The 27113-nt window shown below is 37.9% G+C and overlaps 1 protein-coding gene across 5 annotated transcripts; it reads right to left on the bottom strand.

Annotated features, from left to right (window-relative positions):
• Positions 1–582: 582 nt before the first annotated feature.
• Positions 583–27113, bottom strand: UPF3A (UPF3A regulator of nonsense mediated mRNA decay). Of its 5 annotated transcripts, none has more exons than XM_053935515.1 (10): positions 26889–27053; positions 24591–24697; positions 15996–16102; positions 14088–14186; positions 13891–14001; positions 10442–10497; positions 10191–10349; positions 8341–8501; positions 5199–5273; positions 583–2077 (listed from the first exon to the last, which is right to left on the bottom strand). In XM_053935515.1, exons 1-10 carry the CDS (start codon positions 27027–27029, stop codon positions 1792–1794), a joined length of 1302 nt encoding a protein of 433 aa, XP_053791490.1. In that variant the 5' UTR covers positions 27030–27053; the 3' UTR covers positions 583–1791. The 5 variants fall into 5 exon arrangements, with proteins under 5 accessions (XP_053791490.1, XP_053791495.1, XP_053791493.1 ...); XM_053935520.1 differs by having other exon boundaries at positions 1806–2077; positions 4979–5273; positions 26889–27113; XM_053935516.1 differs by having other exon boundaries at positions 1911–2077; positions 5035–5273.

The raw sequence follows: 27113 nt of genomic DNA, 5'->3' as shown, positions 1-27113 counted from the left end.
GCTCATAACCAAGGAACTCGGGTGCAAATGGAGAAGCCCAAAAACCAAACGATATCAAACTCAACTTGTGAGCATGTGCAAAATCTCAGCTCCTTTGTCCTGCTGGTCCCTCTCAAAGGTGAAACACACCCCCTGCTCCAGTCACCCACAGGGCATCCAAAAAGGTGGGAAATGCTTTTGAGCAGATCCTCATCTGGTGAAAATCCCAGCTCTGCCCAGCTCTACTGCAGAATTTCCCTGATGAGTTTCCTTGGATCAAGCCGGGATTTTTCACTGAGGGGAAAGGCTGCCCTCCCAGTGCTCAGCCAGGACACCGCAACAAAATCCCTTCTCCTGCAGTAAGGATAAACTTGGCAAATGAGATAAACTTTAGGTTGAGCTAAACCCAGATGATTCTCTAGCAGCAGTTTTACTTAATCTTGAAGTAATTTTAGTTGGCAGCTGACTTATGTAGCCTGATACTAAAATTCTTCTCAACTGTATTTTTATCTGCTTCTGAAGCACACAAAGCAGTATAATAGCATCTTACTTATTTTTTTCTGGAAATAGATGAAAAAATAGCACAGTATCACATCTCAAAAGCATAGTCAAAATCTTTTTTTGCTTTTATTCTATTTAATGCTTAATATCTGGTAAAATACAATAAATAATTTTCAGTCTAGGACAATTAGATGTTATGCTTAATAATAAAATGTTCAGAGAGGATGTAAAAATAATATCTTACTATTTAACTTCAACAACAAATCAGGTCTCAGTTTTAGACAACTGAGAAATTTTCAGCCATGAAAGATAAAAGAACATATCTCGCCCTTTCATAAACACACATCTATCATTGAAACCAGCAGAAGACACAAACACCCACACCCACACCCACGCATGTATATGTGCCTGCCTTAGAGGGCAGAATTTGGCCTGGATCTTACAAAATGGTAGTTTGCAAGTGACATTCATGTGTGTTTAATTTTTTAACAAACAAAACTGAAGAATGCTCATGTATTTTACATTTTCCAAATCCTGTTACTGCCACTTACATGAAACATTAGCATATAAAAAGTCATCACTGTACAACCACACTTTTGTCCAAAAGTCAGCATCAGAACGATAAAAACCAGCTAATTAATTAAAAACAGATTTATTGTTAATGTGCTGATGTTTGCATTAGCTGTCTTCTGTTTTAAGCACAAGGAATCTATTAAAACATAAAAGGCAAAAGTGGCTCAGAAAATGACAAATTCTCCAACAACATAGTTGGAGCTTTACTAACACTTATCTGACACTACAGTTAATTGAAAACCAATGTAAACACCAGGAGGTACAGACACCACTGGACATTCCTCACAACTGTGCAAACTGTGGGCCTCATCCTGCAAACACCACTGGCTCCAGAGCTTCGTCTCAGGGCTGGTCCCACTGAATTGTCTGCAACACCCTGCAGCAGCCCCCACCCCTGCCATTTGCAGGAAGGGGTCCTGTGGACCCTCATGTCACGCACCAAATACATGTAAAATGCCTCAGATTTCAAACTGATGCAAATTTACATTTAATTTCTTTAGACTCAAGAAGATGACATAGCTTCTCTAAAGTCTTACATAAATATTCCCTTAAAATTGTTAGATGGTCATCTATTTCAAAGTAAATCTAATAAAATATTTGAACTGCTTTTAAATTAGGCAAAGAGTGCTTGAGCTGCTTTTTGTAAAAAAGCAACAATATTCCTTTGCTGTAATATATTTTACATATCTCCAGTCACTCTTCCCTTTATTTTACAGAAAGTAAGAGGCAGAGCTATTATTATTTTGTTGATGCAATTGCCTGTGGAATTCTGAAACAGCCTAATGGATTTTTGTGATGATGCTGAATCTTAAATTCATTCCTTTCCACAAGACTTTTCCCCCAGACTGTTTTATTCTGCTTCTTCAGTCTTTTCAGAACTAGCTCCAGCTGAATTATCCACCTCATACTTTTTATCAAGAGCATCTTCAAAGGATTTCCCACTGCAGTCATAGGATTTACTTGTAGGTCCCATATGTGTTCGGATGCGAGCTCCTGGCTGGTACAACTGCATGGCTGGACGATCCTAGAAGGAAGGAGATAATGGTTAATGCTCTGAGAAACCCATGTGGGAAACATATGTGGAATTTTAAAGATTTGAATCTTTATGAAGAAAGTAGATTTTGTGTTAAATTACTTTATATTTCATAAGAACCAGGAAAAAATGGTATGTAATGAATGTAATGTAATGGGTATTCAGTATCTAGTATTCAATATGTGTTGTTTATAACACTATTCTTGGGAGCCAAACATTTTGAATAAATGAAAAATGCTGTAAAAATTAAAGATTCTATGATACATTTGACATAAACAAGAAGAAATACTGCAGTCAATTATCAAACATTATTTACAAGTAAAACGAAAGAAATGTTGCTACCTTCACTAACATTAGCTGAGAAGAACAATAGCCTGTGCACTTGCAACTCTGCAGATGAATGTCAAATATTACATATAAGCATAAAAATCCAAGGCAGACCAGAGAATAGCTCAGCAGGTAGCAGCAAGAAAATTATCCTGAACTGAACATCAATCATTACCCAATCCTTAAGAGAATTTAAACATGCAATGCACATTTGAATTATACACATAAAAATAAAATTGCACAGTTTTTACTTCACTTCATCTTGCCTTCCATACTGAGTATGAGAACAGGGGAATTTATGCACTGGTAATAAACAAAGTAAGTACAATTTTAGCATGTGCAGGCTCTTGAGTGACCCAATCATACACGTGCTGCTCTGACCCTGAGAAAATGGAAAGAGCCAGTTTACATGGTAAAGACACATCAAACCAGAAAATGGTGATGCTCTTCAGAGCACTCTTTATCTTTGAAATTTCATGAGTAAAACACACCAGTTAGAAACTCTCCTTAAGAAGTCTTTTCCTGGTAAGGGTATTTTACTTTCACATAATGTTATGAAGCAACTGAAAGCTCACCAATACCTGAGCTTTTTGATCAGTCTTGTGTTAAGTTTAGCAAACAGCCAGCAGCCTACTTAAAGACAGTGGCAGAGCACTGAAATTGTCCTATATCAAATTATACTAATTTTCAATTGCCTTCATAATGAAGTAAGCAATATAATAAGTAATAATAAGTAACTCTGAAGTAATTCTGGATTTTTGTTCTTTCATTTTTTTTTCTTATTCCCAATATGCATTTCCCCTTTTCTTTTTCCATCATCATTTTTGACCCACTTGTCTATTTTTCACCCACTTTTTTTTTCCTTCTCTTTAGACCAGATGTCAAGAATCACTACTGAGCCTTATAACTAGATCATTCCAGTTTATGCTTTGCAGTGTGGTATGAAATGCATAACACATCTTTCTATATCCCAAACAGCTGCATAAAAGTAGATCTTCAAGCAGTGCCCTTTAGAAAGTTTAAGATAAAGGGTCCAAATGACTTTTCCTACCACAGCCTCTGTAGCCTGTGGTTTGTATAAAAGCTATCATGTTACATACACTGGAAATTTCCCATTTTCTAATTAATTCCTACGAACTGCAGAAACAGGTTCCATCTCTGACTAAAACTTTGTGCTGGCATTGTCAATGCTATACCTAAGTTGTAAAACTGAGCCCCTAATCACCTATGTAATAAATACTCTAAGGAAAAAAGTCACCACACTGCAAAATACCTTACTGATGGTGCTTAATTTTTTAGGGAGCAAATCTAGTATTTTAGTCCTAAGTGTGGACTAATCCAGGGACTCAGCAAGCTACCAGAAGTGTGATGCAAAGAAATAGAAAGCAGGAAGCTTCTTAACACTTGCCAAAAGGCCCCCAAGACCCACCATCCAATTCCAAGGTTGGAGATTATTTTGACATATTTCAAGACAAGCATGGCAAGAATGAGAAATAATATTTCTCCCATCTTCCTGTTTCTGAACTAGCCATTTTTCTGACTATTCTACAGCAAAATGTAGAGCCACTGATGAGGCAAGTGGCTAATGTGTAAATTAAGATAAATCTTAGCCATCCTGCCCAGCTGACCTCTGCATAAAAAAGCCCCGGGGCACACCAGCCTTTCTGTGTTGGCAGAAGATGACTTCCTTGACATGCACAGTGAGTCCATCTGAACTTGCTCCCTGCACACTCCATGCAGGCTCACTCTACATGTGACCAGTTTACTCTTGTCAGCCTTAGCTCACAGTACAGATCAGTCACTTGCTTTGAAAGAAGAGTTTCACATGCAGAATAAATTTCTACGCTAACAGTGTTTTGGTCATCTTTTGTGGAAAATCTAGGATTAAGAAAGAGAGAGAAAAAGGGGCTGACAAGGAGAGCCACATCCTGAAAAGACTCTGGCACATCCGTGAAATCAGCCAGCCTGAGAAAAACGATACCCATATCTCTGGGAGACAATGGTTTTGCATCTGCTCTTTCCCTGACAACAGCTATGAGGATAAATTTATCCTGATGAAGTGACAGCCTTTTCATATTGGCAGGTATGTAATACTGAAGAATCCATACATTCACGCTCTCTGAATTAGCTATTTATTTAAGTCCTTGTTGTTGCTCTACCAAACAATGCCTGGCAAATCCATAATATAATTATTTTATGAGAGTAATAGAAGTACATTTTTAAAAGACTAACATGCCACAGTTTTTAAATTTAAAAAAAGTTGTAATGATTTTTAATATACTTATAAAATGTAAGGCTTCCAAGAATAGTATTCTTAAAATGACAAGGTTGAAATGAAGACAGAAAGTCTTCGATATATTGTGATTATGAATGAGCCTGTAACCTTAACTTATTTTAACTGCTGTTGTCCTTTGACAACAACCCAGAAAGAAATCTGAGTTTTACTGAAAATGAGATAAAGAATTCTTTTGAAAAAGCATCTTTATGCTGAATTTGCAGAAGTTAAAACCTGTGATCTTGAACCATATTAACTAATGAAAGATTATCCTAAATGAATAAAAGAACCTTATTTCTTATGCGCTCCTTTTTGGATGCCATGTCATCACACTTGTCCTCTTTACCCAGTTTGTCTACTGCCTCCACAGTGAAGCTGTAGTTGTAGTTCCCTTTCTTTCCTCTGTCTTGGTTGTATCCTTTCCCCCATTTCAGCTCTTCTTCATTCCTTCTCATAAACTTGTCAAACTCATAGTGAGTTCTATGCTTTCTGCCATCATCCAATCGATACCTTTGTCTTTCAGGTTCTTTTTCTCGAAATCTTCTCTCCAAATCTCTTTGCTCTTTGTCACTATCATTTTGTGACCTGTGTGTATACATGAAAAGAAAGAAAATCCAAGTAATTAACAGTAAAAAGGAGCTACAGAAAGGTACAAGTCAAAGCCTTCCTTTGACTTCAGAAGTGTGTAGATAAGTTATATAGCAAGGTTGTTTTCTTCTCATTACAAAGGGTTAAATGCTCAATGTCTCACCTGTGTATGTCCACCTATGCATTTAGTTCAGAATAGCAGACAAAACTTTACCAAGCTTTTGTGCAACTGTTGTGGAAGGCCCATTCTTCATCTTCTATCCCTCTTTGAAATCCTATCAGTAGTTCCCCAATCCCCTTCATATAAACACATGCTGCACTATTAGCTCTTGTAGCCTGGTGTTGAGGTGAGTCATGCATGGAAGTATTCCCTTGAACAGGAACATTCAGGATGTGAAGGAATTGTGCAGGTATCATGTATCAATTTGTAAATTTTATGTCTCTGTACAACAAAAGTTATTTACTGACATCATAACTTGCAGAAGATATTTGTGAAAATACTTATGTTCCAGGCTTTTGTTTGTTGTGTTTCCAAATAATCTACCCTGCCTTTGCATATTTTATTTCAGCAAAGACCGTTACCTTACCACAACATGATACTTAATTTCTGCTATGCTGTAAATGGTTTATATTATAAAGACTACTGGCAATATTTTGCTGCCTGTCTGATAAAATTCTCAGCTCTTATTTACTTCATTGCTCCAGTTCAGCAAATGGGTGTTTTTCTCATAGGGCAAGACTGCAAATAATGAAGAAAGATTACAAAATAGATTGAACTTCAAAAGGAACAAATACAGGCAGTTTCCTTTCATTACATATGTATAAATACTTAAAATTGAAACAGCAAGTTACTTTTCGTAGTCTCCTCATATTTTGGGAAACTGCAGATAGAATCAGAGAGGATGGAGATTTTACAATTGTATGGTGATCAAATAGTGATATGCTTCTCATTCACAATTATTTAATACAAATAAAAGTGTATCTATATATACAACTTTTTTATATAACAAAAATGTGAAATTGGTAGCATCTGTCATGAACTTGGGCATTAGTGGGGCTGCCAAAAGAGAGTCCCTGTCTCAGGAAGAGCTGAAAGTCAGAGCAGAACCTGAATGAGAAGTTAAGTTATTCAGCATTTCGCAAGACTGAGCTCGTATCAGCATAACACATTCACCAAGTGGAAGCAACGTCCCAGCTGTCACAGACACCTGAACCAACCACAATTACACAGACGCTGTACCTGTAGCATGGATACATTTACATAAAATACTATGTTAGATAAGGGTATGTGCTGTAAGTTGCTTTGTTTCATGTTTAATATGTTATTCCAGAACCTAACTCCAAGCCCTAGCAAGGCTCAGGGCAAGACCTTCCAAAAAGCCAAAAAGACCCTCTCAATTTCTTGCTGCAGTATTGCCTGATAATCGTCTCTTCCCTTGTCTGTTACCGTCAGGGAGGAAGTGCTGTGTCTGAAGGCAGGCAGGTGACAGGGATACAAACTCCTATTCCCAGAGTGGTTAAAGTAGATTCCTAAAATTCAGTCACAGTGAACAGACAGGCAAGAGTGGAAATGGCAGGGTAAGCAATTTCAGAGTATAGGTAGAAGACGAAGTTACACTGTCAGAGAAAGCAGAAATGAATAGAAGTAAAGGGAATGGAAGCACACTTTTGTTTGGTGAAGTTTCAAATCCATATTTGACCATTAACTTATGCACCTACTGAGATTTTGATTTGTGGTAGGAAGCTATTGCTACCAAGCCTTTGATATGGTTTCAAACAGGCAATTCAGTCTCCTGCAGGTAGAGTTGGCAGTTACAGCTTATTACCAATTTCTGAGTCAGTGACAAAGTAGTTTCAACTTTAAACCTCCATCCAGCTGAAATAGCTCATAGCTTGCTACCTACCCACTAAAAATCAAGATGAAATCAGCACTTGGAAACACAAAGTAATGCTTACTGTACCTGTGCAGCCAAACAGATTCTGTTTTACAAGAGCAAATTTTACATTAATGTCTTATTAAACTTACTGCATCAATAGCAAACAATGTTACATGGCACCACCAAAAGTTTAATCCATAAAAAGCCAGGGAAGTAGTGGGGTCAGAATCCCTGGAAGTATTTAAAACACATGTAGACGTGGCACTTAAGGACACAGTTTATAATGGCAGTTTGGCAGGGCTGGGTTAACAGTTGGACTCAATGATCTTAAAGGTCCATTCCAACCTGAAAGATTCTATGAGGAGCAAACAACTGATTTGCCCCTGCAAGTGTTTCTTTTGAGCCTGTTCTGATTCCTTTCATGAAGACCATCAATAAAGAAGTTGCTGAATATTTTCAGTTTCAACAGGACATGGAAGTTTTCAGGAACATTCAGAACATACATATTTTTCTTCGTTATTTATCTTACATATCTTATGAGTAGATCCTGCTTGCGATGGGACTCCCGTGCCAAAGGACAAGAAAGAACCAACTGCTGAAAACACTTGTAGGATGAGTCATTTCCAGACTACAGCAGTAATAGAACTGAGCTATGCCTTTTGTTCCTACCACTGCAGATGTAACATAAAAGGCAGCAGGAGACAGAGACAGCCTACAGCATGTATCTATCATAAGGCTTTCATTCACACCTTCAATATTTTGCCATTGTCCCACTTACCTAAATATTTATATGTTTATTGCAGCCAACCTATATGTGAAGGAAAAGTATGGCATTGTGGACAATTTAGTCTTCAACATGAGTAATGGAAGGAGAGCCTTACCTGAGTTCTTGATGGGGAACAGGTGAAATAACAACAAAATTACTTGAATTTTCATGCAGAAATCCTTCCAATCAGGGATTTCATAGCATTTCATCAATAACAAATTGCATCCACTAATACTGCCACCAGGTCAGTAAATTGTTACAAAACACCTTTTACCAAAACAATAGGAGAGATTTGTTCACATACAAAATGAAATTGGTTCTTTGGTGACAGAACATCTCGTCAATGCATCACTTATATTTAAGTCTTGTGATGAAAGAATTTAAGATCTAAATTAAAGACTAAAAGATAAATATTACTTACTTTTCTTTAAGTTCTTTTAGTGAACTCTCCAAAGATTTTGATTTTATACTGCCAGATCCAGGTGATTTATCCCATTTGTTTTCCTCAATGTCAGCTTCTTCCCCTTTTTCTTTGTGCTTTTCAATGGCCAGTTCATCTCCTTTTTCAGGCTTCTTGAGAAGCTAAGAGATATTTGTTTATATTATGATGGAAAATTATTCCCCTCTATTGTACAGACATTTTAGTAAGTACTAAATGTATCAGTAACCTGCTAAGATTGGAGATACCTTATTTACATGCTAGGAATATATTTTACAAAGTATGAAATTTAAAGTTATTTTAAAAGGGTGGTTTATATTTGCTAAGGAGTGACAGTCATTAATAGGCATTCAACTGCACACTTTCAAATATGTGGAGAATACTAGAGAAAGCACTTACCTATTCTTCTCAGAGCACTTACCTACTCTTCTCTCCTGAGTTATAAATATAAAGACATTATTATGGTCTATGGTTTCTTAGAAATCATGTAACAGAGCTCAATGTCATTGCCCATAAAATAAGAAGCAGAACCTCTACAATACTACAAAGAGAGCAAGATTAATACTTCACTCCTTGAAATATCATATATAAAATATGTGTCACATGAATTGGGCTAGACAGGCATGTAGAAGTAGGTGCTTAGTACATCCTGACACAAATACAGATGAGGAAAAACTTGTGATATTAGCAGAAAAGAAGTCATTACATTTTCACCTTGAAGATTAGGATTTTCAAGAAGTCTGTTCCTTTCATAGCAACCCATACAGGGTTTCAGCAGAGTATAGTATTACAGGCATAATCTTTATAGAAGGACCAACTGTCTCAAATTATTACCGTACCATATCAATTCTAGGCAGAACATCTCTGTCTTTCCATTCCACCATTTTGTTTCTGAAATGAGCACAGGTTACTCTTCTCCAATATTTGAAATTTCTATAATGTTTCTCTCAGGTAATATTTTCCTTTTCATTCAGAGACAGAAATAGCTTTCAGGGTCATATCACCACAGATATGTCATGAATACTGAGGCTTTTTGGGTAAGTATTTTTAGGTAATATATTTTAAGGATTAAGTCCCTTTTCTTATGAACTTCTAGAGTATTTTTTTTTTATGCTCAGATATGAAAAACATATAATTCAGCTTCAGAATTTACTATTTTTATGCTTTTAGGTGAAGAAAACTGTTTTCCAAGAAGAAACAAGGAAGGATGTTCACAATTCTGTGGCTTCTCACCACCACTACATCTGAGTCAAGTCTCTGTGTTCTTGCTTTATGCTACAAATTCTTATACCAAATTTCCTCTTCAAAACAGCCTAAAAAGCCTTTCCAATAATAAAAAATTTGGTTCAGATGAACAGTTTTACCTATGTCATCTTACAGAAATAAGATGATTTTATATGGCCTGACTTCATAGCACAAGATACACCCTCCTGAGTGATGTCATTAAAATCTGTTCAGATTGCTGAAAGGATCATCAAGTCCAACTCTTAAGTGAATGGCCCATATGGGGATCAAACCCACCATAATCTTCCAACAGGCTGGCACAGAACAATTTGGTTCTGTCAGGTAATGCTGGCATAGAATACAGCAGAGTTGTATGAAGATATCTGAGTTACCTGCTCTAACTGCACCAGCACACCATGGTAGGCAAGGCCATCAGTCACACTTCCAAACAACACATTGTCAAAGTCCTACATTACTTCCCCTTCCAGTCAAAACTGGTTTGGTGTCGCCACACTGTGCTGTAGTAGCCTAAATAAACATTGAGATACCAGAGAACTTCTGGATAACTTTAAAAGAAGAATAATTTTTTTTTCAGTGATCTTAGTTACCTTGATCCTTATTTCTTTTTCAGAAATCTTCTTTTGCTTCTCCACTTCTTTTCTTTTACGTCTTTCCTCTTCTCTGCGCTTCCTTTTCTCTTCCTCCCGCAAACGTTTCTTCTCCAATTCTCTCCGCCTTCGTTCTTCTCTTTTCTCTTCTCGTATTCTCTGAAGAGTTCAATAATGATTAATTGTAAATTGTCCAACAGAAAACCATATGAAACATAAATATAGAACTTCAGGCAAAAGTCTGAACGTACCTGCTTTTCTAATTTTCTATTTTTAATATATTCCAAAAGGGGTGTTGTTCTTCTAGCTAAAACACAAAAAATTTGTGATATAGTGTTCAACTCCTAAAATGTACTCATTTCTTTACTTTAGTAATAACCCCCTTTTTCTAGCTTTATCTGAAAGGGAGCTAAGTCATTGATAAACCTATTTGTTTCATGTATTTTTGAAGGCATTCCCATCATTTAGAAACACTTCATTGCTTTTTTGCTGTTAGCATTAGAAGCAACAGAAATATGTTGCACAATTATTTGATATTTAATTAAAGATCATAGCCTTTCAGTTCAAGAGAATGGCTTTTCTCTCCTGCTTATTGAATGGTTATTTCACCAAAAAAATAAAGAAATGTGTTCAGAATCTATTCTTACTTTTTACTTTTGTACATCAAAACCTAGCTATATTGTTGCTCATATACAGCCCACATTACTGCAATCTCATATAGCACTTTTCAATCCCAGTTTTCAAAGTACATCATGAAGGAAACATTTTCAGTCTCATATAACATTTTAATTTACCTGACATTTAGTATTCACCTTTCCACAGGAAAACAGGAGGAATAACAGATAAGCAGTTTGTCCCAGGTTACATAGCAAAGTATGAGCAGATCCAATAAAACTCTGGCTTCCAAAATTGCTAATAAAAGGTCTCGTCTACTGGATCAGTCATTCTTTTATTACAGAGCTGTCTCCATGCTCTGAAATCAAGTCATCTGCCTGAACCATCCTCAAATTCTATAAAATCTTGGAGAGCATCATCAAATTCTTTATCATGTTCCTTATCAAATTCTTTATTCATAACTGTCAGTACTGAATTCAGACTTCAATTCAGCCTGTACTTACAGCTCTGAGTAGTTACAACAAATTTTGTCAGTTTTAGATATCCCAGAATAGAAAATGTTTACTACTTGAAATTGCTCTACAGTTATGTATCGGATTCTCCCTCAAACCACAGAAAAACATTCCCTATTGAAATGCATGACAAAATTTGAAAGAAAAGAAAGAAAAAAAATTAATTAGGAAAGTCTTCAACAAATTTGAAATTACATGGCCAAAATCTAGACACAATTCATATCCCAAAAACATTTAAATGTTTTTGCATTGAAAGTTGGACTATACTGGGGGCAACCCATTCATTAATAGCAAAATTTTGTTACACAGTTATGAGTGAGAAGGCTGATAGGATTCACTGTTTCTTTTTAGCAAATATCAGCGGTAGGAATCAACAACCAATAAAGATTGTTGATTTGGTATTTTCCTCCTTCTATTCCAAGATTTTCCATGCCTCCCCATCCTCCTCACCTGCCCATCATTTTGACAAGTTTTAGGTCCCCAGAGCCCACTTCCAGCCCCTCAGATCTGAGTTTTGCCTCTTTCTCCTCCTCCCTAAATTCCCATGCCTGAGCAGTGGCTGGCTGCCTCTGGGCACCTTTACATGCTGAAAGAGATCACAAATTTTAACTGGAAGGTCTGGGGAAAGGATAAGCTGCACTGAGAGTTCAGAACTTGACCCTAGTCATGACTACGACTGTAGTGCAAGAGGTTTAACGAGACATTATAACTTGAAGTTCAAGGGAGAGAAGCAGTGTGATGAGTACTACCAAAAGAGGAAGGGGGGAAAAAAAAGTTTATCAGACTTGAATCTTACCCATCTTATTTATAGGCCTTACTGCAAATACAAACCTAAGAGCAATTTCTTAAAATGTTTAAGAATGTTTAACTGAAAATAAATTACTAAATGAAGAGCTGTGTCTGCAAAACTTTACATTTTATCTTGCTGTCTACAAACAAACCAGAAAAAAGAGCTTATCTTCATCTTGCAACAGAGAAAATCTCTTTCATATCTCTCTGTCACATGGAAACTGATCAACCATGATCATGCAAACACATGATGCATAAAACATGTTGGTTTGCAGTAACTTTACATGGAGAAATTCTGAGCATGTGAGGCTCAATTCTGCCAGCAAAGTCTTGGGCACACCCTTTATTGACATCAGTAGGAGTAACACCTTTGAAACTGGACACACAGCTAAACCCTTACATAATTTTGCTATAAACATGCTAGCTGCTGAAGAAATTTTTGGTTTTATGTTGATATCAATGGCCAGAACTTTGAATGGCAGGAAAAATAAAGCAACTTGTTTGATTTCCTCTGATTTAACAGAAATGAAACATTAAAAGTCTTAATGTAAAGCTGCCTTCAGTTAATGTTGTTACTCAGAAATCTGCAACTCTCAAGATTAATCATCTTCACTGATAGAATACTTTCAAGTTAATAAATCTTCTTGAAACTGTAAACTTTTTGCAAATTGCAAACTTATTAAAACATTTTACTGCCTTTACTCTGCTGTCAACCAGAGAACCATGGAAGATTAGGGGTAAATAAAAATTATTGGGTGACTTCCCCATCTAAAACAGCAACAAACAAGTTTTATCCATAACAGAGTTACCTAATGTCAATTTCCATTTCCTCTAAATTATTAGAGTTCCAAATCTCTCCAGTCAACTCTCAAACAGCAGTAACAAGTGACAGGAAAGGGGAAATGGCCTCAAGATGTAATTGAGCAGGTTTATACTGGATACTAAGAAAAATTTCTTCACAAAAGACTGTCAAGCACTGAAACAGGCTGCCCAGGGAAATGGAGTGCTGTCCCTGTAGGTATTTAAAAGATGTGCAGTTGTGGCATTTGGGGGCATGGTTTAGTGGTGGACTTTGCACTGTTGAGTTAATGGTTGTACTTGATGTTCTTGAACAGCAAGTTTCCAACCTAAATGATTCTATGATTCTAATCAAAAGAGGTGGCTACTTTTTCACTGTAAAGATGTAACAGGAAAGGTCATTTTTTTTTTTCCTACTCAATTGTCACACCTAACTGTTCTGCATGTTATCACTTGAAGATACACCAAAATTCTATGTCATCCTGCATACTAGCACTGAAGATTTCAGTGCTGACCTTTTTTAAAATCCCCCCAGGACTGTGGAAGCCATGCTGCATGCATACAGAAAACAAGGTGTTGCCTTACTTTCAGAGCTTTTCCAGAATCTTGACCATGAGAACAGAGAGAGATCATTTCATGTTTCTTAATAAAAGCAGCTAATATCAGGGATCAATGGTTAAGTATTCAGCTACTTTGTATTTTAAAAATTAATCTTCCATCTACTAATACATCTGTTAGTATTCAGAATTACTAGGGGCCTATTTCTGAAGCAAATGTGTGTGCATGCAAAAGTTCAAGTGAAACCAAGTTATTTCATGCATAGAGACTTAAAGGTTTACTGCTACAACTTGCCTGGAAAACAAATATTTAACTGTAGTAATATAAATCTGTTACATTGAACAGGTCAGCTCCTGCAGGTAGTATCATAAAGATATAAAGTAAGATATTGAATATTCTCAATAATAAGAAAAATCAAGAAAACAGACCAATGAGTTCCCTTGTTTTGGCCTCAATCTCTCCCAAAAGAATCTCAGGATTAGCACAGATCTTGTCTTCATCAGCACAATAATTCTCTAAAAATTTCCTATATTCTGGATCTGTGAAGAAAAAATTTTTAATTATGTTAATACTTTGCTATGCATAACAGAAATTTCCCACTGTGATATCAAGAAAAGATGCTTACCATCTTCAATGCTCCCAGCTTTGGCATCTTTCTTCTTCAGCTTCTTTTTTGAAATCTTCTGGAATGGAGCAAACTCAACCACTGCAGGATATTCCAAACCTTAAAAGAAATCAATCCTTAATTTTTTTGAAGGGGAGAAACATTCCCTACCTTCAAGTAAGATTTTCCAAACTCTTGAACACGTGTTGGGAAGTCTTATGAGAAAACAAAAATGTTTCTACAACTCACTCCTAAACTTCTAATGAAAAGTTACATGTAGAGGTATTTAAAATTAAAAGAAAAGTAAATCTTTTATTTGGATGTGCTGACCAGACTGTGAAAATGAGGATGACTACTGTTGCAAAATAAAATTCTTGCATTATTATTTATAGCTCCCTTTTAATTATTCACAGACATTGATTAGAAAAATCTATCACAAAATCTCAATCTGACAAGTGATTAAGTACTATTGGGAAATCAATCTGAAGCTGTTGAGTTGCTTTTCTAAGGCTTTGTTGCCTAAAAAAGAAATAAATTACGGGTAATATGCAATAAAACAACAAACCATCTCCTTTCAGAACCACAACTGTAAAGCTCAGCAGGCAAAATTGTGTGTAAGTTCTCTGTTTACGATGGACTGTGCAACTCCTGCCTGTGTTTTTACTGGCAGGGATTCTTTGCTTTGAGTTGTGCCTTAAACGCTGGCTTCTTCTGTGGACTGGAGTCAGAACTGTGTGTGGATTTTGAATTTCACTTGGTTTCCACTTGCAGCAGGTTCAAGACTACACTTTACTCAAGTCCATGGAAAACTTGTCTTCAGTCTGCTAGAACATTTGTTAACCTTATTGAACCTGCTAATCTTAGTTTCAGTTTTAGCCTCATAATGCAATGCTGCCACAAGCCTCACCAGAGAGCACTTCTGATCAAACCTTGTGCTCTTTAATTGTACAATTGTGTTTTAAATCTTAAAACACCCAGAATTTTAAATCTGGGAAATACACACTGCTGGGGATGTGTTGTTCTTAATCTCTACAACAACCATCTAAATCTGAGGGATATTGGAAGCAAATAAAACAACTCAGGTAAGAAATGCTGAAGAGGAGTTCATTAGTTTGACAGCTTCTTTAGAGATCAGTTTCTAGTAAGAGTGGGCAGGATTCCTTTTCACAGGACCTCTGCAACACTGAGTATACCGAATAGAAAATGTCTGTACAAGAGAGCCACAAACCTATGTCTATTTTACATAACCTATGAAATTTTTTACAGAAGGTATGCCTGAATGAGGCAAGGAACTGCTAAAGTTCTGCTAAACCATTTCTTAATGATGGCAGTTTCATACTCCTGCAGAAGACCTGGATTTATCCACATCTACATTACAGACTTTTTCTTTACTGTTGGACAAACATTTGCAGACTGAACATTTTAAAACTGGAAATAATTTTTGCCATTCTTGTTCTCAGAACTCAACTCAGGATGTCGGCAAAGGCCCTAAAAATTCAATCTCTACATGTCTTAAAAGTGGGCAACCAAAATGTTGAAGGTTTCCTCTTGCTTTTTCCAAACAGGAGTAAATGGCAAAACTTTACCTCAGAAACACTGAAGATGTTAAAATCTGTGCTCACAATGTGTTCAGTTACTATTGTAATGAACTGTGAAGGTTGCATAAGGTAATTTTCTTAGTATGATCTTGATAGTGCATTGCAAGTATAAGAATGCACATAAAGCATGCACACCACATAGACAAGCAAAACTGCATGGACAAATATATTTCACAGTTTATTACATTTTAAGTGATAAATGTTGACATATTTTAATGTCATTAACTGCATAGAGAGGAAATAATGGCATAACTAGCAAAAAGAAAGGAAATCGATGCTCTAAACTGCTATATGTATACATACACATTTAGTATTTTATAAATAGTCCAACCTTTATTATCAATGAAGACATAGCCATCAAAGCGATCTCTAAAAAGAAGGATGTCCTCAGGATTTCTAAAGTTAATGTATGCTCTTGAGTAGAGATGAGGATAAAGGCTGCAACAAGAAACAATTTTATTTTCTGTTACTTATTATTCTTTTCAGGGCTAGGGAAAACATAAAACCAGAAGGATCACATCATAATTCTCCTCTTCTTTGAGAAACTACTACCTTAAACAGCCTTTACATTTACATGTCTAATGATATATATATATATGACAAAATGTAAGAGAACATCAGAGTTCTGTATGCAACTATGAAATTTATTCTGAACTGACACAAATATTTCCAGTTTATTTTGTCCCCCTAAATTGCAGAGCATACATTTCCAATTGTGCAGGATCAAAACTTTAATATTTCCCAATTAAAGAGATATGAATAACAGCAGTGCTTTTGGGGAACTTCTTGGGCATACTAAGAAAAGTCTTGTGTCACTGAAAATGAAAGGTTAAGTAAAAGACTGAAGTGAAGGGGCAGCTTCCAGGCTGTCACTGTATTTAAATAGATTTCCATCTTTAGGAAAGAATAAAAAACCTAATAGTTTGCAATATAATCCACTGAATTATACACAAATAAATAAACTCTATCAGACATCCCTGTGTTATCAACGTACATGCAATGTCTAGTTGTGACCAACAGTTACTGTGAAAATCCAAAGCATAGCAAAAGAAACAGGTACTTAAAATAATTCTGATTCTTCAAGATTTTATTGGCATAGATCCCACTCCATGGGTAAATGTTTCATGTGCCTGATAAAAACCTCAGGGCTGGCACACCACAACCATGAAGAAAGTGAGGTAATTTAATGAATTAGAACCCATCAGCTAAGTTATTGTGAGTCATGGCATGTACATGCTTTAAAATCCTGCAACTGTTATATATGTCAGTTTGTATTAAACTGACTTAATGATGACTACATATTACATCAAGTTTCTGAACAAATCTTAACACAAGCCCATATCTTTAAAAAACCTATAATTCCATAATTCCATTGTCACCTATGGCCTGTCTTCACACCAACTAGCCACTGCCACCAGCCGACAATAAACACACACAGCTAAAATTGTATCTCAATCCCATAGATCTTTCAAAATCAGATTTCATAATGAGTGACAAAAAGCAAAAATATGGATTGAATCACAGGACCCATGCATGTGGCAGCTCAAAGCAACACTGCTCCCAAGTAATTTTTTCTTTTTAAAATATGCATCCATATGGATCCACTTACAGTGTTAGGAGGAGACAATAAAGAGCAGTGCTGTCAATCACCAATGGTGTTGTACACCCATCAATTTTGTGTTTGATCCTGTAGCCAGAAGAAATGTTAAAAAACCAAAACAACCTAGAGGGCTTTTTTCATTTAGCTGCTTTGCAAATACCAGCTATGAAGTGTTTGTACAACTTGAAGAGGATAACCTATTTCCAAGGAAGAAAGGAAGAGCCATTTTATCCATATATACCCGGTATGTTTTGACATTCCAGGATAGGAACAGCATCGTGTCAATGGTAAGTGGGTAACTGCTAGGGCATGCCAGGGCTGAAAGATGCTATGGCATGGCTGTAGAGTTACCACCAAGATGCCAAGCAGATATAAAAAGTCAGATTTCTTCTCATCGATTTCAAAGAAGACAAAATTTAACACTTTCCATAACTACACAAAGTTAAAAGATGTATTTTAAAATGTGAAAGTAAAGGAGGGAATTTTATTGTGGCAATCTATAGCTGTACTGGAAACAATGTATCTGTGCTACCTAATGGCTACAACAGTAGAAGTCTCAAGATAACTGAGGCTCCCGTGAAGAAGGAAATTTCCTTCGCTGTCATATCAACAGCACTATTCTTATGTTTCATGTGCTTTGAGGTTTAAATTGAATAAGGCCTGACATTAGACTGATATGATTGCACACTTGAAGTGCTAAATATTCATCAGATAAAACCAGGAATCTTGAGGGAGCATCATTTTTCATTCTAGTTATTATTACCTGAGATTGAGGAAGTGAGTTTTAGTCCCTAGTCTAAATAACTACTCCACTGTTCTTTCCATCTTCAGCTTTTGTAAAATACTAAAACTTTCTACAGATTAAAGACTGTTACTTGGACAAGGGTCCACTCCTACATTACTGTGGCACTTCTCTGCCTCAGTGCACAGTGGACAGCTTCATCATACAGTTGTTTTTTTTTTTTTCCCTGTAGGAACTTAGAAACTTATGGTTAGACACATTCTGAAACAGAACTGAAAATACAAAGGCTTGCTCCTTCCTTGTTTCCTTTAGCTGGTATATCAATGCCATCACTTTCACCTTCTTTGGCAACATAATCTTTTCTTGGTACACAACATAATATTTTTCTAGCTTTTTCAGCTTAAACAGAGTGAATATCTTTCAAAATGGAGGAACATCTGATATGGTTATCAAGCACTCATTAGTAAGAAAGGACGGAGTGTGTGTAAACAGGACGCTGGAAAACAGATATTCAGAATTTACCTTGCAAATAAGGGATCTAGTGTTGCTGATATACATTATCAACATCTTCAAGAACTTCACACGCACCAGCAGAAACGCAGAACAATATAAAAGCATGGTTGAGCACAGCAGGATATTGATGTGCAGCACAATAACACAGCACTGTCTGTCCATTACTGTAGCTGTGTATCGGGGTAGAAGGTTGCAGAAACAGAGCTGTGACAATGCTTCTCTGATGGAGCCTCTTCCACAAGAGTTCGTTCTCATATGTGAGTGAGTTAGCTATCAAGAGTGCTTAGTGCACAAAACCCACCCAACTGAGTGTTTCAAACCCTTGTCTTAGGCTTCTTACTCAGCAAAGTGTACAGTGTGCCTAAAAAAGCGAGTAAAATTAACATCCTAGGTGGGAAGCTAACTAAACCTAGCAAATTTGAAATACTTAGCAGTGGCTTGCATATATATCACTTTTACTCTAGGTTTCACATATATGACTTCCAGCAGCTACTCCCCACCCTGGATTGTCCATTCAGAACTCAACAGCATGGTCATGCAGCAAAGAATGCACAGGGCTTCACAAGGCTACAGGCACTCTGAGGCTAACAACCCCTCCTAGGAAGAAACACTCTTGCTTGACTTTTGCACTTAGTATCTAGCAGTTACTGGCTAAAATACTCTTTACTCTTCAAGATTTTGTCTTCCAGCTGAGTCCTACAGAAGTGAACTCTGTGCATCTCCTCCTTTTTTCAAGTATTTACTACCACAGATTTCATTCAGGAGCTGAAATTCAGTTTTATCATCCAAGAGCTGGTTCCATTTTGCCATATGTTTGCTGTCTATAATGCTGCTTTCCACACGTATAATGTTTTGGACAGATGCACTGCACATGTCGGCACTTGGAGCAATCTCTATGGAAATAACCCAGATGAGTCTGAGTGTACACATTTATTCATTCCAACACACTGTTTCTTTTTTCTTTTTCTGCTTTGCATTCAAGGGTATTCAGTCTTTCAGGGTACATTTATTTCTGTAACACTTAGTCTATCATCTCTTTAAGTCCTTATTTTTCTAGCAACTTTAATAAAAAACACATTCTAAATGTTTACTACTTCTACAAAGTACCTTTTAACACAATTGTGTAAAAAGATTGATATACAGGAACACAATTTTAAATAGTTATTTACAGTCTAAACAGCAACATATGAACTATAAAAACAGCAATCTCATCTTAGTAAAATAATTATCAACTCTCGAATCATGGTGGGCATTTATAAAATATATACTTACATGTATATAGAGCTCTACAACTAAGTTTTGGAGAGTCAAGTAACTCCTCCACCCATTTGTACAGTAATTGATAACCCATCATCATCGACATTGTCATGTCAAGTTAAAATCCCCTGGCTGTCATCCTTATCATCTTCTGTGGTCATTCACATTATGGGTGGAACTGGCACAATTTCAAATAAGCTTAGTATTTCCTTTTTAGAGCCATAAATGAGCAGTTTGCCTGGCAGAGAAAGGAGAAACACTAGCATTGTGCCAATCAAAGCCTGTCAATTATTTCACCCAAAACACAGTAGTGGTGGCTCACTTGAAGCACAAAAGGCACTGCCCCTTCAGTGCTGCAGTTCCTGGGTGCAAACCTACATCCTACAGTGTTAATGCTGTTTAGCTACAATAATCCTGAGCACAATGTTGGGAAGAAGTTATGGAGGGAAAAGGAGGAGTGCTCTGTGGAAAAGCTTTATCACTCCCTGTGATACATGGCATGGCACTGACTATTTGAACTGTTTTCATGCAAGCAAGGCTCGTGTTCAGATTTCTTTCCTTTCATAACCTCACAACACTATCAACAATTCCTGGCACTCAGCACTCAATGCCAGACCAGAGAGATTACCCAAACCCTGAAGGGCCAGAGATCAATCTCTTGACTAGTGATTAGTCAAATCTTTAGAATAGGCCCAGAAACCTTTACTAGCAGACAAACAGGAAAGAGTGTCTGGAAAAAATAGTTAATATTTGAAGTCTGAGTACACAACAGCCTGTCAGGAAAGCAGAGTCTTTATTATCATCTATAAAGAGTGTTTTGTTTGCATTTTGATGTCAATATGCAAGAGAAATAAAATATAATGCAGTGAATCAGATGAATCTGAAAAAGGCACGAAACACAAGTCACTTTCTGAAATTATTTTACTGAAATGGATGTAACTGAAAAACTGAAAATTACATTAATCACATGAAATTTGAAAAAGTTTTATAGGTTGCCTATAACAGGACATTGTAAACTTAAAGATAACACTTATAAAGATATTATAAAGATTACAAAAAAACCTGGAGTTGATAGGCATATCTTTGTTTTGTCCTCTAGGATGAATTATCTTGGAAATAAAAATGTAGAAACAGCTATAGTTAGACCTCTCTAGTGCCCTTACCAACAGCAACTAATGGAGAATGCCAAGAGAAAATGTATTAAAAAGAGGAAAATGTACAAATACTCAGTTCATAACTGCAAGTATCTGCAGCCTAGGGACTTTGTAATACCAAAGTTGTAACTTATGTTTAATAGGTTTGCATAGATAAATATTTGTCTAGAGTAAATATTTGTCAAACTGCTCCTGACCCATTTGTGGCATGAATTCATCATTTGTGGCATGAATTTCTGACAAGTTCTAAAATCTGAATGAGCTTATAGAAATTTCTGTGATGTAGCTACACAGGATGTGATTAAATTGAGATGTTCCAGCTCTTAAGGAAACTTGTCTGCTTCTGCATCAAAGCATCTCTACGCCCCTTTCCCTTTCCACCAGATCCTCTTCACAGAGTAGCTTCTTCAAATCCTTCTCATTGGGTGACATTTCTTTTCATCCTCACATGTTTTTGTTATCACTGAATTCTCTGGATCGCTTGCCACTACGCACATGATACAGGATCTAGAAAAAAACTATTCAATGAAAGACAGAAAACATGCCAACCTTGTCCTGTAGCTTTTCCTGTTAGCTGGAATGACATGAAGCCACATGCACAGAGTTTGCTGAAATCATGTGAACTGTCCATAACATGACAGACTACAGCAATATAATGCCTTATACTCAAAAAGTATTCTCTGCTGGGTAAGACAAGACTGAGATTAACCTTGATTAAACTTTTACTTTCTGGAAGTTTCTTGTATATTCCTGAGTGGGTAATGTAAAGAGATGACTCATAAAAATATATACATGGTATATGTCAGCATTTGAACAAAGGGGACAAAAGAGGCAAGGAGATCTTGAGCCAGTCAAAAAACAATCAGTCAAGCCAACACTGCAGAAGGGCAGTGAAATGCCCACGTAAGCTGTGTTGTTTGCTGAAAGAAGCTGTAGCCATACAAACCTGGTAAAGACAAACCTATTCCAAAAAAGACCATCTTTTGTCTGAAAACACATTTTTTGAAAAGCAGGATGAAGAAAAATGGAGCAAGCACAAAACATTTAATGCTGAAAAATTCAAACTTAATTGAATTATTTTTTAGTGAGTTTAGATTTGTGAAGGCAGAAGAGAATAACATTACAAATGACAGTGTGAGAGAAAAAAAGAGTATCTTTCATTGATAACCTGCCATAGATGCAATTAAACAAGTGAACAGCAAGATTTTTGGGTAATCCAAATTTCATCACATAGGAGAGAAAATGAAACTTTATATATGCAACAATTGTCAGTGCCTTCTCTTTTCTAAAGAGGCTGACTTCCTAAATTATTATGCAAACTTTTCTGGAAAATTAAAATTGGAATTTTTTAAACTGTTAATTGTCATTTGTGCATCTAAACACAGTGAGAACTGACACTCTTCTGCAGAGAATTTTTGGTTTGCCATTGGTATTTTCCTCTTATCAAATGAACAACTTGGACAGAAACATTGAAGATGCCCATGTGGAAACAGAGATGACAAAGTTCAGAAGAGCAATGTAAGGTACAAAGATTTCCAATCAGAATAAATTCTCCTTCTTCTTCACTTCATATCTTTATGGTTTTAACAGAAAATCTGAAGCATCTACAATTTTCTTGCTGCACTCACGTGCAACTACCTAGGTCAGAAACGGTCATAATTTCTCTAAATAAACATTTATTTCTTCTTGATTGCAAAACTGACTCTGAGAGAACCCTTAACTTCAAAATTTAGTCAGCAATAAAGAGTTGGCATCCCTCTACAGTCAGTGGAAAGAATCTCAAGCCAGTGGAGGGGTGATTAATCACACACTAAGATATGATAAGATGGATCTTATACTTCAGTTTTTCAGAACACATGAAGATTAAGCAAACACGGTGTTTTGTTTCTCTTCTGGAAACTGATTTATTCAAAAGGGAATTGCATTTTACCACTATGATACTGAGTAAATTATGTAACTACACAAGCAATTCTGATTTAATTTAAATCAGCCAATATTTCTTCTTTTTTACTTTTGCATGAGACAAAAATGAATAAAACTAGAATAAAAAAACTAGAATAAAATTTAAAAATTTGTATGAAGCACATAAAAATACATGCAGGTAAACAAAGAAACTAAAGTCAAATGGAACTCATGAAAACATTCTGTCATTGTTTGCCCCAGACTGAATCTTGCTCACTGACGCTGTTGAGCAGGACGGGAACAGAGAACTCCAGATCAGAAGGCAAAGAAAATGAACTCTCCCTTTATTTCAAATGTACTGCTCTGTATATAGAGAACATTGAGAAGACTAATTTCATTGGTCTTATAGTAAAAACATCCCACACCATTGGTGTGCAGTGAATGACGCACAGTAGCAGAACATATCTATAAACAATGTGAATAACAAGATAGATTAGAGAATTATTTACATTCTTTTCCAACTGCTTCCCAGGCTCTTGCCTGGTTAGAAAACCTTTCTCTTTCTCTCTGACTGAGCTGAGAATACCCACAGCTCACAGCCAATTAAACAGGCTGTTACAGTTTATCAATGCAGGTTAAAAGAAACATCAGAGTTTCAAACTATATTATGGCCTATTCATAAAAAAAAAAAATACACTTTAAAATCTCCAGTGTAAAGGAAAAGAGCAGGAATGCCATTGTGTCTGCATATGCAGCCAGCTTTCAGAAATATTTTAAGAAATAGACTGAACTATTCAGAGACAATCAAAACATTCCTCATTTGTGGAGATGCCAGGGTGCTTGGTTGAGATGGAGTAGGTGAACTTTTAGTTGTGTAATGGCTAAACCTCTGATCTGATAAGGCACAGGGTGAATGATGGGCTGAGTGAGATAAGAGCTGGATCCTGTGGAGAGAATTGTGCCCCTTGTCATGCTAAGCTTGCTTCCTTGCACAAACCACTAGGCTGTGGGGCTTGCCCTCCTCCCCCTGGGAAATGCCGGGGAACTCAAGTGGGACCTGAGCGGGTTCATCTCTGCTGATGGGACATAATGGGGCACAACTGACTCAACTGCGCTGCTAGCATGGGCAGCTGTGCTGTCTTAGAAGGTGTCCCCTGATCCACATTCTTACATCAAGCTCTGGTACCACCCTGAAGGAGGTACCTGATTTATATTCACCTGCATCTGAGTGAATATAGACTCAAGAGATGCTGTGTTCCACCATATTCTCCCCATCACTTATTCAGGACTTCCCCTCCACTCCTCCTGCCTTATTGCAGGACCTATGGGTGGTGAGAGCCTCACACTCTTGTACTTTGTTTTTCTTTCTTTTGTGCTTCACACTCTTCTTTCTTCCTCTTTCTTTCTTTCCCCTTGTGTGTCCTTGGGTGATGTTGTTGCACTTTCACATTGCAATGCTTTCATGTTGTATTACTATAGATAATAACCACCAAAACAGCTCCATACCTGTTCTCCTTTGTAGCCAAGTTGTTCTATAATAAACCCTACATTGTTTATTTACAAACACTGATCATTCACACTAATGTACCCCGAGGGATCTAGTAACAAGAACCTGGGTTATCCCCACCTTCTGAGTCAGGCCATCACAGTAACTCAACAAAACTAATAAAAAGAGGAAAAACATGTCATTTGCAATGTCCCACATACCTTGATTAGGTTTTCAGCACCTGAAAACCTACAGAAACAGCTCATCCTCACCTGGGATCAGCAGTGCAAAACTCAAAATAATCATGGGCAGGTAGAGGATGCAGCTGTTCCTCCAGTTGCTCCTTGGTTAGACAAGGAGGAAGCCTTCGAATAACCACCTGCATATATAAAAAGAAATGGAGATTTATATTTGATCTAAATACTGTAGAAACAGATGGCACAAATTCCCTGACTCGGTTCCTGCAATTGTTTTGAAATTGTAGGATAATTGACATATTGTGATAAACAGGCTGAGAACCATTGCAATTTAGTCATCAACCTAAAAATTAGATATTGATTACATAAAAATTTTAAAGTATCTCTAAAAAATGATTTAAACTAGCTTTTAAGTCTTGTTACAGCAGTATTTCAGTGTTATAGGTCTCTGTGTCCAGCTGCTCCTGGCAGGGCTTTTTCAGGGCAGCCTCTGAGAGGATGCTGGGGCTGCCCAGTGCCGAGTGCAGCCAGCTCCAGTGGATCCACCCCAGGGCAAAGCTGAGCCCCTTAAGCCAAGTCAGTGGTGACACTGGGAAAGGTATTTAAGAATGGACAGGAAAGGTAGCACAGCAGTGGGCGAGACAGAGGAGTAAAGGGGGAAAAAATGCAAGACACAACCCTGCAGACAAACAGGAAAGGAGAAGGAGGCGAGGAGGTGCTCCAAGTGCCAAAGCAGAGAGTCCCTTGAAGGAGATCACGGTGAGGCACACTGTTCCTCCACGTGCCATGAAGGACCACAGTGGAGAAGACATCCACTGCAGCCCATAGGGAACCCCATGCCACAGCAAGTGGAGATGCCCTGAACGGTCCTGCAGCCTGTGCAGAGGAACCCACGCTAGACCAGGTTTACCCTGAAGGCCTGCAGCCCATGAAGGAGACTCATGCTGCAGCAGGTCATGAACAACTGCAGCATGTGGGAGGGACACTCCTGCAGCACTTCATGAAGGACTGTATCCTGTTGTGTCCCATGTCAGGTCCCCCATGCTGGAGGAGGGAAGGAGTGTGAGGGAGAAGGAGCAGCAGAGGGGAGCTGTTATGTCCTGTCTGCAACCCCCATTCCTCATCCTTCTGCAGTCCTTCCAAGCAGAGGAGGTTGAGCCTGGGAAGGAAGAGGGGAGGTGGGAACATGTTTTAGTTGCAATCTTTTTTTTTTTTACAGTCTTCTCTAATTTTTAATTAGCCATTAATTAAATTAATTCTCTCCACGTTAGAACATACTGTATCCTGAGTTAGAAGGGACCCACAAGGACCACTGAAGTCCCACTCCTGGCCCTGCCCCAAGAATCACAGTGTGTGCCTGAGAGCTTCTTCAATTCTGTCAGGCTTAGTGCTGACTATTTTCCTGGGGAGCCTGTTCCAGTGCCTAACCACCCTCTGGGTGAAGAACCTTTTTCTATATGCAATCTAAACCTCCCCAGACACAGCTTTGTGCCATTCCTTCACATCCTGTCACTGGCCACCAGAGAGAAAGTATCAGTGCCTGCCCCTCCATTTTCCTTTATGAGAAAGCTGTAAGAAGCTGCTATGAGGTCTTCCCTCAGCTGTGTTTTTCCTGTAATGACACTTTGTTTTTTCCATCATACCTTATTCCTGGGTCTTGCTGAGGGAGGAGTGCAAGAGCACCTGGCTGGAGCTCAGCCACCCAGAGTCAACCCACTACACCAAGCTCTACTAATAACAATGTCCAGGAAACTGTGTAGAAACCTCTGGCTGAATGATGCTAGCACACAAAGCAGCAAAATGGCCATCAAGCTTCAGGCAACCTGTTTTAATTTCTGAGTACTTTAATATCTGAATTTAATTTTACTGAGTTGTAGTCATTTTCAGTGCTTCAGTTTTCCAATTAAAAAAATCCCGGGAATAAATAAAATCTCACAGTACTCAAAGACTCACAGAATTGGCAGGGCCACCTAGAGCAGATGCCACAGAACTTGTCCAGGCGGGTTCTGTATGTCTCTAGCCAGAAAGACTCCGTGACATCCCTGGACAACCTGCTATATAGTCTACAAGTATTATTTGAAAGGTGCTCGAATAAAGACGGAGAAGAGAGATGTGCTCTTGCCCTTGTCAGAAGCTGCTTTGCCACAGCAAAATTGACTTCACAATTAAAGGTGAAATGATTTTCAGCGCTGACGCTGGGGGTCTCCCAATACTCCAGGGAATGAACACTCTCATTCTGCAGATGAAGAAATTCCCATTATAAACACACGAGCCTCCTGAGTTCAGGCTCGGTCTGTCTCCTCACTGCAGCCTCCCTCCCACCCTCTCCCATCTCCTACCGGAGCCGCCCCCGCCGCGCTCGCGCCCCCTCACTTTGCTCAGCGCCGTTTTCTTCTCCTCCCGTTGTTTCCCTGGCGCCGGGTGAAGCGGCGGCGGCAGCGGGGACGGCGGCGGCGGGTTCGGCGGAGCGTCGGTGTCGCGGCGCGGCGACTCCTGCGGCAGCGGGGCGTCCATGGGCCGCGAGTCGCGGCCGCCGCCCCGGCCCGGCCCCGGCCCCGGCCCTGCCTCCCGCTCCGAGCGCATGCAGCCGCCGCGCCC

The sequence above is a fragment of the Vidua chalybeata genome, chromosome 2 (assembly GCF_026979565.1).
Source record: "Vidua chalybeata isolate OUT-0048 chromosome 2, bVidCha1 merged haplotype, whole genome shotgun sequence".
Classification (NCBI taxonomy): domain Eukaryota; kingdom Metazoa; phylum Chordata; class Aves; order Passeriformes; family Viduidae; genus Vidua; species Vidua chalybeata.
The sequence above is the reverse complement of the archived record's forward strand: the minus strand, read 5'-3'. Positions and strand labels throughout refer to the sequence as shown.